Source organism: Columba livia, chromosome 6 (genome assembly GCF_036013475.1).
Source record: "Columba livia isolate bColLiv1 breed racing homer chromosome 6, bColLiv1.pat.W.v2, whole genome shotgun sequence".
NCBI lineage: Eukaryota > Metazoa > Chordata > Aves > Columbiformes > Columbidae > Columba > Columba livia.
In genome coordinates, this window is record NC_088607.1 from 23,556,794 (window position 1) to 23,569,655 (window position 12,862).

At 37.8% G+C, this 12,862-nt stretch overlaps 1 protein-coding gene across 16 annotated transcripts in view; it reads left to right on the plus strand.

Moving 5' to 3' along the window:
- The window catches only part of KAT6B (lysine acetyltransferase 6B), a 105,619-nt gene extending 92,757 nt beyond the window's left edge, over window positions 1-12,862 (plus strand). For all 16 annotated transcript variants that reach the window (XM_021284349.2, XM_021284348.2, XM_065068514.1 and 13 more), the window contains 5 exons: window positions 2,253-2,484; window positions 4,478-4,637; window positions 5,241-5,507; window positions 6,753-7,062; window positions 8,999-12,862. In XM_021284349.2, coding sequence (XP_021140024.2) covers window positions 2,253-2,484; window positions 4,478-4,637; window positions 5,241-5,507; window positions 6,753-7,062; window positions 8,999-11,484 — 3,455 coding nt within the window. In that variant the 3' untranslated portion in view covers window positions 11,485-12,862. The remainder of the gene's footprint in view (window positions 1-2,252; window positions 2,485-4,477; window positions 4,638-5,240; window positions 5,508-6,752; window positions 7,063-8,998) is intronic.

Genomic DNA, 12,862 nt, shown 5'->3' on the forward strand with positions numbered 1-12,862 from the left:
TGTAGGAGGAAAATGGAAGTGGAGGAAGAAAGTTCTTATCAAAGTAATTTTATAGTAAAATACAAGGATGAAGTCCAGGTCTTGCAGACAGTCTACATACACTTTAGTGCCCAAGTTTTCTTACATGTCAAGTTGGTAGGTTAAATTGTAAAATTACTTGAAGCAAATATAAGTTCTCATGGATTTATTTTAATGACCTGTTTTTCTCTCTTCCTGTGTTGACACTTCTATCACTACTTGTACTGCTACAGTTTTGCATGTTTTTCAATAGGCAATGATGTCTTAATATAAAACTTGTCTTCATATGTTATAAACAAGCTGATGCAAAATTCTTTCTTGGTACAAGTGAAGCTTTGTTTAAAATTATGCAGACAAGGCTATACACTATAGGTCTCCTTTTGTGCGGTTGGAAGTAAAACAATTCTTTACCTTCAAACTGTTTAGGACGCAGTGTGGTTTTGAATGTGAAGTTTGGCTTTTTCTGTCAATAACAGTTACAGGTAGTACTAAGATGTATCATCTAGTTATTAAAAAAATGCAATATGCTGCAACTTCAAATGTTAAAACACCCTCCTTTTCTGAAGTATTAAGGTGGTGTTTCTTCTGTGAAACAGAAGAAATTTACTTGCAGAGTTTCCAGTGGTACCATGCGGATGTAGGCAGCCATGTGCTGTGCAGAAGTAGGCAGATGTGGGGTGGCATTCCTCCTGAAGCTCTGGCATTTTATCATAAATCATGCTAATAGATACAAAGGGTACACTACTTATTTCAGTATCCGTGTTGTTGGTAATCACTTGGAATGTATTAGGATGTCTACTTTTCTGTGTAAACATTTTTATGCAAACTGGAGGTGAGAGTGTGATGTCTAGTGCATATGTATTTTCCGAATTCTATTGTGGACCTTTTACATTGCCCTGGAAAAAGAGAAGAGCATTGTTTCAGGCTGAGTAAATATACATGGACATGTGCATTTCATATTTTTATAAATATTTTTTAAAATGTGCATACAGTTTGTTTATGGTAGAGCACACAGCAAAAAAGAGGGAAACAGCCACTGCCTTGCTCAAAGCTGGATGTTTTTAATTTATAGCAAACTTGATTAGGAGAAATTTTATGAAGAAGTCAGGAGGATTTGTTTAGCGAATGTGACATAGCTGTACTAGATATGTTTTGAAGTAGTCTTGGAAAAAATAAAAGGACAGATTCCAACTTTTTTTTTTTTAAAGTATATAAGAATATTGAAAGGCAAAAGAACCATATATGTTGTTGGATTCCAAATGACTGAGTAATGTAATTCCATTAGCATGATGTCTGTGCTTATGGTGAAATAAGCATTTTGTAAGCCTAGTGTTTAAGGCCCATGTTTTAGTAGTGTTTGTAAAGGCAAAGTGCAGAATATGTATCGTGGAGGGATGAATTACTGTGAGAGGATAGATTTTATTAGTTGTGCTGGTTTTTTTTTCTTTCTCCCGAGTTAGTTTTAATGGTGGCAAAAACCAGACTTCTGTTATGTCCAAGCAGGTGTGCTCTGATTTAAATTGTAAAAGCTTCTTAGAGCTGAAGAAAGTTAAAAAGGACTTACAATATACATAGAATGTAAAATGAAGGTGGGGTATCGTAGAATAGCCGATTGGTTACAGTCTTGAGGACTACCAACTAGAATTACGTGAATGTTCTTAAACGTGAATTAAGGGAGATTATTTTACAAATAATTTCTCCTAAGTAATTCAACTTGTGAATTATGTGTCACCTCTAAAATACAACTAACTGTTTAATCAAAAACTTGCATCACCTGAGGCTTCCTGAAAAAAAATGACTTAAATCATATTACCCACAATACTTTCTCATGAGATTTTTCTGAAAATTCTTGGCTTCAGTGCTGTAAGTCGGGTGTAAAGTTTCTCAGAAGGCCAGGGAGTTGTAGGTCTAAACAAGATTGTGTATGATGGATCTGTTCTGAAATGTGTTTGCTTTTTATTTCCTCCTTGCCTTATGATTAGAAGGGGTGTGGGGGTTGGTTAATGATTGATTCTTAGGATGTCCGAGTCTCTTACAAGGATTTCATCCTTTTCTGTGCCACTACGATGATGAAAACAAATCTCTTTTGCGAGTAGCAGTTATTTAATTGCAAGAGTTACCAATAATATAACCAGTCATACTGATCATTCTATTACTATCAACTTTCTTAACGGGCAGTTAAAATTCTTTAGTTCTGTTATCTCAGTAAAGTATTCTGTTTCTTTTCCTTCTAGGCTATTTACTTTCTAGAAGAGAGGGTCAAGCAGGATCCCCTGAAAAGCCATTGTCTGATCTGGGTCGTCTCTCATACTTGGCTTACTGGAAAAGTGTCATATTAGAATACCTTAACTGCCACCATGAAAAACAAATCAGCATCAAAGGAATGAGTCGAGCTACTGGAATGTGTCCACATGATATTGCCACAACCCTGCAGCAACATAGCATGATAGATAAAAGAGAAGATAGGTCAGTGAATTTTGTAAAAAAAATTAAAAATACTGAGTCAAAACCTTTACTTTCTTTACTTAGAAAACAGTTGATGTGAGAAGCATCTGTGTAAAATTCTGACTTCAAAATGAACAATAAGCGTCTTATTGAAGGAGTCACTACAGCCACATCTCATTAATGAGGTCTTATGTAAAGAGTATTTTGTTACTAAACAAATGGTGGGTTTTTTAGACCCTCTTTCATGTTAGTAGTCATTAGAAGGGTGCAGCCAGATAAACATTTTCAGTGAAGAGTGGGTGGCAGTCTTTTTCTCCACATCCCCTTTTTCAATCCCTACAAATTCTCATAAACCATGGGATCAGACGAGCACTGCGTGAAGCCCTCCTGCCCAAGGTACTGGCAATGCAAATGGATTTTTAAAGTTTCTGTTTAATGTTACATCAATGTTGAAAGTCAGTGCACTGGGAAGGTGAGTTCTTATTTTGTGAATATCTTCTTTCTTAACAGTCTTGATTGATGTTTTAGATTTTAAGTGGGTTTTGTTTTGTTTTTTGTGCTCTTTTTTTTCATAAAACGCCTGAAATGACTTTCAGTGGTGTTTGTGTTTCTGAAGAGCTTCTTAATTCTTCCAGTCATGGAAGGTTTAATCAAGCAAAACTGCCTTAGAAACAGTGGGCTGCCAAAAAATCAAGTTGGTATTGGAATAGCTCAGCCTTTTTATGTGTACCAGCACTAGTATTCAAAGTTAGCAAGTTTTGAACTAGTAAGAGTACAAGTCATCAAAAAAGAGGTGGGCTTTACAGGATGTTGTTACGAGACTATTAAGAGGAGTGCTGTCAGTGCATTAAAACCTTCACTTTCTGGAGTGCTTGTTAATGTGCAACCTAATGGGACAAACACATTTTAAGGGAGAATCAAATAAGTGTTCCTTACTTACATGCAACTTCTGCCCTATCACAAATTATTATAGGTCCTGAATAGTGACACCCAGTTAGAAAATAACATTTTTTTTCCTCTGTAGAATTCAAAATATTTTGTGAACAAGGTCAGTCTTTTTTCATAGGTAGTAAAGCTTAGACAGGTACATGAACTGACCTGGCCAACGGTATCCAGGTCAGTGGCTGAGCCAGGGAAATAAATCATGTCTTTGAAATTCCTGCCAGACACATTGGGTATGGCCTCTTATGATTTCCTACATTTTGTTATTTTTTCTTACAGGTAGTGGCACAGAAGTTTGTCACAATCCTGTGAAAAGGGTTCACCTGGATCTGATTTTGGTTATAGCATTATCTAAGTGAAAAGCAATTTTGTCACTTAACTTATCTGATTTTTACAGCATTTGCAATCCTTGTTTAAAAAAAAAAGTTGTTTAAAATCGTATAGTTCTTTGTAATGGGGGCTTCAGTGGGATATGTGCTAGTGAATTTGCATATTGTATTATTGTGTTAGTCTTTACCTGCTTTTGGTATGCTACTTCATTTCATAGTAATTAGAAAGTTTTTTTTCTACTGCATCAGCATAGGACTAAGGTACATTTTTATGCTTCGTTAGAAAACCTGTGTTTCTAAGTTGCTTTCTCGTCCAGTTAGCTGCCATCTTCACTTGTAATATTAATGACTTTCTTGCTCTTTACTTGATGATCCACAGTGTTTTCTATTTATGCTTGTATGTTATGTGAAAATTGGAAATTATTCTGTCAGCATCTGAAGAGCCAACACTAAACCTCTGGAGTGGATTTAGAGTAGTCAACTATAAAACCTTTACTTGCTTCTCTGTTGCCCCAGTGATGATTGGTATTGAGCTTTCACTTCATACACTGTTTCCTCGCTTCCTCTTATTAAAAAGTCAGTAGTGTAAGTGTGTTATCTCTGTGTGACAGCTAATATTTTTAGTTTGAGGCATCCATTTATTTACCCATATATTTTCACAGGTTATTGTGCAAACAGATTTAAACAGTAGGAAGGTTGGTTTAGGTGATCCCTTTCTAAAATTACTTTTTCTTGGATTGTAGATTTGTAATTATTAGAAGAGAAAAGCTGATTTCGAGTCACATGGAGAAACTGAAAGCGAATCCACGTATCAATGAAGTAGATCCTGAAAGCTTGAGGTGGACTCCTTTGTTAGTTTCTAATGCTGCAGTTTCTGAAGAAGAGAGAGAAGCAGAAAAGGAGGTAAGAATGGAAACTTCTTATTCTGAATTTCCCTTCCGTTGGATTTCAATATTAGGCTGTCTTACATAGAGTAGTTTTAATTTTGAGCAGTGCTTAATTGTAGAGAATACTGATATTTTTGTAATGCACCATTTTTGGAAGCTGTGCAGCAAGACATGGTAACTTCAGGGTGATGAAGATGAAAACTTAAAACATGAATCACCTGTCATGGAGCTGTATTTCTCACTCGTGAGGTAGTCAAAGAACATGTAATCAGATCAAATTTGGTGCAGAGCTCAGGGGCTACAGTGTCAATCGATTCTTTGTGTTATGAACTTGCTCAAAGTGATCCATGTCAGTGGGCATGTAATGTAGTGCTAAAGGACTTAAATCAATTCGCTGCATCATTAATAGTGCTAAATATCCCATGAAATGCAATCTTCTTTGGTTTGTTATCCTAACTGTTGTGAAGGAGCTACTCGATGATTCAGCTGAAATGTTGTTGCTAGGTTAGCCAGCACTGCTAATCAGGGTTGACTTATTGTAACTCTTTAGCTGGACGTAAAGGATGTGGCTAAGTAAATGCTCTTTCAGTGACCCATTATTTTAACCTCGACCCTTCAGGCTGAGCGTCTGATGGAACAAGCTAGCTGCTGGGAAAAGGAAGAGCAAGACATATTCTCCACGAGAACTAATAGTAGGCAATCACCTGCAAAAGTACAATCTAAAAATAAATATTTGCGATCTCCAGAAAGTGTGGCAGTAGTGGGGGAGCGAGGGCAATCGGCAGAGCAATCCAAGGAAAGCAGCGAGGAGGATGGCGGGGATGAGAATCAGCAGAGTTCACCTCCCCGGCTGACAAAGCCACAGTCACTGGCCATGAAAAGAAAGGTGTGTTACTTCAATGGTTTGGTTTAAAGTCATTCATCTCTCATTTCAATCAAATTGTTTTCACTGAAATAACAATCTAGTTTTTCTAGCAACATCTGTTAGACTGTTTTAATGCTTTCTGTATTGTTTGGACAGTGAACAGCTCCTGTCTTTTGGTTTTTCTCCTACATCCAATTTTTTATCTTTCAGATTTTTCGTTGAATTGTAAAATACTAGTGACACAAAATATCAGAATTTCCTCTTAATTTTAAAACTAGTGATTGCCCTCTGCTGTTTGGCATTGGTATTGGTTCAATATTTTAATGGTTCTTCCTTTTTTCATTTTAAGATGGAGTCTGGCTTGTGGGGTTTGTCTTTTTATTGTTTGTAATATAAGAAATGCTCAAAGTGGCATAATGTTTTTCAGAAGCAAATGCTGTTAAAACAAAAGGCTTTTTTACCCATATTCCTTTAATTCCCAAGAGATTTAAATGATAAATTTTGGTTAGTGTACAATTTACATAATTCTTAATTTCATTGAAAAATTGACTGTTTCAATGGTTTAAATTCATAAAAGCAGGCATCCCAAAATTTTAAAGAACCCACCTTAGCATGTGTATTTCGATGTCTCTGGTGAGAATTAGGGAATTGAAGTGTCACTTGGTTTAAACTTTAGATGAGCAAACTTAAAAGTAACTATAAATCTGTGAGAATGGATAATAATAGAGGTATAAACTGTTGAACAGTTTTTTCATTATAGCAGCCAACTGTAGGATTCTTTGAGTGTATTGAGACCCATGTGAAGCTTGAGGCGCACTTCCTTTATTAGCTATTTTTTCTACATCCGTACTTATTTCTAAACTAGCAGAAATCAGAAATGTAGCAGAAATCAGAAATGTAGCAGAAACCTTGATGCTTGTGAGGGTTGTTGGGGCATTATAAATCTACAGAAGAAAAATCTGTAAGTACAATTTATGTAATATTGCTATGAATATTATTTGAGAGAAGAAGGTAAAAGTCACTACAATATGAAGAAAATTCTAATCTTAATTTTCACCTACAGAAAGGTTTGTCTGCTTATATAGATATATATGTATTTTAACTGTGTAGACATTTTACTTTTAGATTCTGTCTACATTTGAAGTTGATGCAAGGTAAGGTTTTTATTTTAAACAAGCAGATTACTGTAAACTCTTAAAATTATATCCAGAGTTTGCTAACAAACAGGAGTGTAGGAAGAGTTATGTTTGTGGAATTATTTTTCAGAGACCTTTCATACTGAAAAAGAAGAGAGGCCGTAAACGCAGAAGGATTAATAGCAGTGTAACAACAGAGACAATTTCTGAAACAACAGAGGTGTTGAATGAACCATTTGATAACTCAGACGAAGAGCGTCCCATGCCCCAGTTGGAACCTACTTGTGAGATGGATGGGGAAGATGATGACTTGAAGCCTGTAATTAGAAAAGCTTTTGATTATCAACCTGGGCAGCAGAAACAGGAGAAGGAGGAGGATGAAGAGCAGAGCAAGGAGGAGAAAAGCATTTGTTGTTACAGGAGTGATGACAATTGTACAAGTAAGCTGGAAATGTTCTTGTATCTTCACAAAATTATTTTGTTGGGTGGCCTTCAGAGGAAGTGGGTGTTTTTTGTCGTAAATCTGGACGTTTTTAAAGGTGGTATTTAGCCATTTTGATCTTAAAGTCTTATGACCTTAATCATGCTTCCTGCTTAGAGGTGCTACTGGAGCCATTAATCTCACATAGTTTTATTAGAATTCAGTGGTATATCCAAATATTTTTGGTGTTTTCATGTTTGTTTTTTTTTTTTTTTCTGTTGTGTTTGCTTCTTTTGTTATTGCTGGCCCATTAATATTATAATCTGGTTTTTGTATTCAGAAAATGGATGTTTTTCAGTCTGAAGCACTGCAGTCCTTGTCGTGTTGCCAAAACCAACTTCTGTGTCCCTACAATAGGGCATTTTGTACTCAGAGCAGCGTTATCACTGGAATATTGTTTAATATTGTTTTTGTATCCCTAGTTAAAGGATAGAAGCAAAAAGTAATATTTGGTTTACGCAAGTATCTTTCTATTCAGCATTGTTGGTAATTCGATGAAATGTTTGTTTCTAGGACACAGTGTCCTCACTGGGGTCCCTTTTGTTTTTTATCCACAAGAGAGAGGGGTAGTTTTAACTGTGATCTTTTGAAGCTGCTTATCTAGTTTGATTTCAAGGATCTTCCTGGCAGAAAAGCTAATGGATGGAGAGTGAAGCTACTAATGAGCTATTTTGAATATACACTCATCCTTTCACCTCCTGGCTCTTGAGTTGCACTTACAAGTTTTAATTCCAGAATGAATGACTGGATTCTCAGGTCTGTGTATTTCCTCTAAGAAGCCAGCGGGTGCTACTTTAGTGTTTTCATAATTGCATGGGAATTTTAATCTTTGCGATCCTCAGTTGAGGAATCATGCACTGATTTCTATTTTAAACAGTTTTTGTGCGACTACAGCACCACGCTTACGAATGTTGGTGCTGTTACAAACCAGTGCACAGGTAATTCGGATATTGCCACTTTTTCCTGCTTCTTGACAGAAATGAATCAAACCAGTAGTAGCAAATTCAGAGTGTTCCAGCTATGTCCCAGTGGTCAGGTTTGCACTGCTTTAACTAGACTGTGTATTTGTCTGTGGACCATGTCATCACATGAATTGACTGTAGCAGTGTTATAACACTACAGTGAGAGGCAGAACTTGGCAAAGGAGTATCGCTGAAGCCATTACACTCCCAGGTGCAGCATGGTATATCCTGAGAATTCTCCTTTTTTGTGGTGTATCTGTAAGTTATATCTGGGGAAAGAGAAATTAATGTGTTTGGGTAAGTTTTTTTATAGTTAATAGATTAATTTAGTGCTCTGATGCACTCTGTCTTTATTTTTTATTATATTTTGGCTTTTGTCATGTATTGTGGGCTGTGTCATGTTACACTGCCCATGAGAAGTTACTAGAATGAACCACTTTTTTTTCAGTGTTGGTGGTGGAGCATGGTTGTATGTTTACTGTGGCTTGTCCTCCAGAATGGTCAAACAGGCAACTCTACACTCTCATGTTATTACTGTCAAAAAAGATGAATATGCATTAGAGCAGTCTACATAAAGCGATGGCCTACCTCTATTCTAAAAACACAGGTTGATAATCAAATACTTGGACAATATTTTTGCTTTAGTTTACGTGTCTTGTGATTTAAATCTCTAGGGGTTTTCTAGTTTGTAAATGGTGGTTCCAGTGGTCACTGTTAGAAGGCGACCAAACCAGAATTCTATATATCTGTGCATTTTAGAGCTGTAGATACTATGTAATTCCGTTGTGGTCTGAGATCTCTTTGTAACTCTTATTCCAGAGTTTCTCAATACATTTTGAGTATATAAATTACTTTTGGGTTTGTGTTTGAAAATATTGATCGGTTTGTGTAAGCTAAGACTTTTCTTTTGTCTCTGTTTATTGCTTCCCAAAGATAATACAGAGGATGCAGCTGTGTCGGAAGAAAGCACTAAAGACAATCTTGAACCTTTAAAGGGTAAGCAGGGTTGGCCTAAAGGAGTTAAGCGTGGTCCATCTAAATGGAGGCAAAGCAAAGAAAGAAAACCTGGCTTTAAGCTTAATTTATACACTCCACCTGAGACTCCTATGGAGCCTGACTATCAGGTGTTGGTGGAGGAACAAAAGGAGGTAGCTGACAACAAGCCCTGCTCAGTTCCTGCTGTTATGGAGGAAGAGATTAAAGAGCCTGTTGAACTATTGCCACCACCAGATGATGAGGTAAAAGAGGTAGAACCTGAACCTGTGTGTCCACCCTGTGAACCCTTTGAAAAACAAGAAAACGATATGATGAAAGCTGGGGAAGAAGAAAGGGATTTAGAAGAAGGTGAAGTGAATTCAAAAGATCGAGAAAAAGACAAAGCAGATGAGGTGTTTCTGCAAAAAGAAGAGTCCCTGCATTTGGATGATCAGGATGAAGAAGAGGAGGAGGATGAAGAACCTTCTCACAATGAGGATCATGATGCAGATGATGAAGATGATAGCCACATGGGTTCAACAGAAGTGGAGAAAGAGGAGTTGCCTGGTGAAGCTTTCAAAGAAATGCTGGAAACACAGCAATCTTTTTTAGACGTAAATGTTCAAAATGGTAATTCAAATCAAGAGGACTTAATGGATTGTGGGGTTGACCTTGCAGCTGATGAGTGTGAAAGTGACCAGAAAGAACTTGCTGCAGATTCAGACCCAGTGCCTGAATCTGATGATGATCACACAGATAACAACCAGGACCAAAAAGCTGATGAAGAATTACATTCCAGTTTCAAGGGTGAGAGTACTGAGACCATGGAGATTGATTCAGAGACTGTTCAAGCAGTACAGTCTCTAACTCAAGAAGCAAGTGAACATGAAGATACGTTTCAGGACTGCGCAGAGACTCAGGAGGCCTGTAGAAGTTTGCAAAACTATGCCCATAATGACCAAAGTCCACAAATGACCACACTGGATGATTGTCAGCAGTCTGATCACAGTAGCCCTGTTTCATCTGTGCACTCTCATCCCAGCCAGTCAGTTCGTTCTGTTAATAGTCCAAATGTTGCTCCTTTAGAGAACAGCTATGCTCAGATCAGCCCAGATCAAAGTGCCATTTCTGTGCCGTCTCTACAGAACATGGAGACCAGCCCCATGATGGATGTTCCCTCAGTTTCTGATCATTCGCAACAAGTTGTGGATAGTGGGTTTAGTGACTTGGGGAGCATTGAGAGCACAACAGAAAACTACGAAAACCCAAGCAGTTATGATTCTACAATGGGTAGTAGTATCTGTGGAAACAATTCTTCTCAAAACAGTTGCTCGTACAGTAGCCTTACATCTAGTAACCTAACCCAGAGTAGCTGTGCAGTGACACAGCAGATGTCTAACATGAATGGAAGCTGCAGTATGATGCAACAAACAAACATCAACTCTCCTCCCACTTGTAATGTAAAATCTCCCCAAGGCTGTGTTGTTGAAAGGCCTCCCAGCAGCAACCAACAGTTATCCCAGTGCAGCATGGCCGCCAATTTTACACCACCTATGCAGTTAACTGAAATCCCCGAGACTGGCAATACCAACATTGGATTGTATGAAAGAATGGGGCAGAGCGAATTTGGAGCGGGGCATTACTCACAGCCATCTGCCACCTTCAGCCTTGCCAAACTGCAACAGTTAACTAACACGCTTATGGATCATTCCTTGCCTTACAGCCATTCAGCTGCTGTAACTTCCTATGCAAACAGTGCCTCTTTGTCCACCCCCTTGAGTAATACAGGGCTTGTTCAGCTTTCTCAGTCTCCACATGCTGTTCCTGGAGGACCTCAAGCACAGGCTACCATGACCCCTCCCCCCAACCTCACTCCTCCTCCTATGAATTTGCCACCTCCCCTTTTGCAGCGTAACATGACTTCATCAAATATTGGAATATCCCACACCCAAAGACTGCAGACTCAGATGGCCAGCAAAGGTCATGTTTCTGTAAGAACCAAATCCACGCCTCTGCCACCTGCTGCTGCAGCCCATCAGCCACAAATCTATGGGCGTACTTCGCAGACTGTGGCCATGCAAGGGCCCACACGGACCTTGACAATGCAGCGTGGTATGAACATGAGTGTAAATTTGATGCCAGCCCCAGCTTACAATGTCAATTCAGTGAACATGAATATGAATACCCTTAATGCTATGAATGGTTATAGTATGTCCCAGCCGATGATGAATAGTGGATATCACAGTAATCATGGGTATATGAATCAAACACCCCAGTACCCTATGCAGATGCAGATGGGGATGATGGGAACTCAGCCATACGCACAGCAACCAATGCAGACAGCACCCCACAGTAACATGATGTACACTCCTCCAGGGCATCATGGCTACATGAATACAGGCATGTCCAAACAGTCTCTTAATGGATCCTACATGAGAAGGTAGGCCCCGTGGAGAGACGCACTACCAAACTGGCATATGGATTGATCTGCACAAATATATTTTGGAGAGTACGATTTCAAAACCAGCAATTGGTGTGAATGCAAAAACGTTTGTTGGCACCATTTAAAAGCTGTATGCAGCAGAAAGCCTTATACAAGTTTTTATTTTTTCTTCTTGTTTCGGTTTTTGTTTCATTTTGTTTTGTTTTCAACTTTGTGGGATTTAACTTCGCTTTTCTTTGGGGGGTATTAGGTGGTTTCCCATTTTTCTGTTTATTTCATTGAGCTTGAAGTTCTCTGGAAAGGAAGAACTCTTTCTATGAACTGCAATTACACAGCAGCTGATGGTTCAGAGCCATTTTATGTGCCTGCTCCCATTAAAAATGTGGATAAACAGACTCCAAAACTATCAAACCGTACTAGATCGTGAGCTTTTTCTCTCTCCTTTCCCCACATGTAAATGCCTTTTAGCAGTTCTTTTATTGTATTATTTTGTTTCTGAAGGTGACACTTCCGCATGCCGCTAATGTCTTTGTTAGTGACAGTGCATTTTGTAGTACTGTACAAGTGTTGTGCTTAACAGTAAGCCATTTCTTAATTTTTTTGCCTTGATTAGGTTACCCTAGTTTGAGGGGTAAATAAAACAGAACTATATTTTTGTTAATTATAAAACTTGTAAAAAATAATAAAGCTGCAAAAGCTATTCACATTTTGGTTAGTTCAAAGGGTTTTATTGCTGTATGTTTAGTGTAAAGTTGAGACTCTTTTCCATTTTTGTGACCAGTTACTTTGGGGCTGGGGTAGGAAACAGGGCAGCTTTCTGTTTTATAAATACTGCTATGTTTTTTTGTTGATTGAAACATCTCAGTGTTTATTTGTCAAGTTTTGAAACATTTTCATATGTATCCAAATACTTGGCAGGATTAAAAAAAAGGTAGTGGATTTGGTGTAAAGTTGCTATTTTATGGAAATGCCTCTAACTTTACATTTTCATTCCATCTGTAGATTTTTCTATCTTTATAAAATATTGGAGTTATTTTTTAAGGGAAAAAATAGAGCAGTAGCGTGTGAATAGCTCAAACTAAGCTTACAGATCGCATGTAAAAAGGCAAGAGTTATTTGTGTCTGTTTATATTGCTTCCTTTTTTGTAGCCTTTGTACCTGTACAGAGTGACTGTAAGGGCCGAACAGAAGAGGCTTGATACATGTAAAAATAGGACCCAGTGACACTCTTGTATTTATCTGTTATCTTTTTAGTCAGTCACTTAAAAAAAAAAATCCCACACACAAAAAGCACCCAAGAAACAAAAATAAAAACTGCAAAAAACACTCCCCCAAGCTGTACATTTTAACATGAAATAAATTATGATGAGCCATTTTTA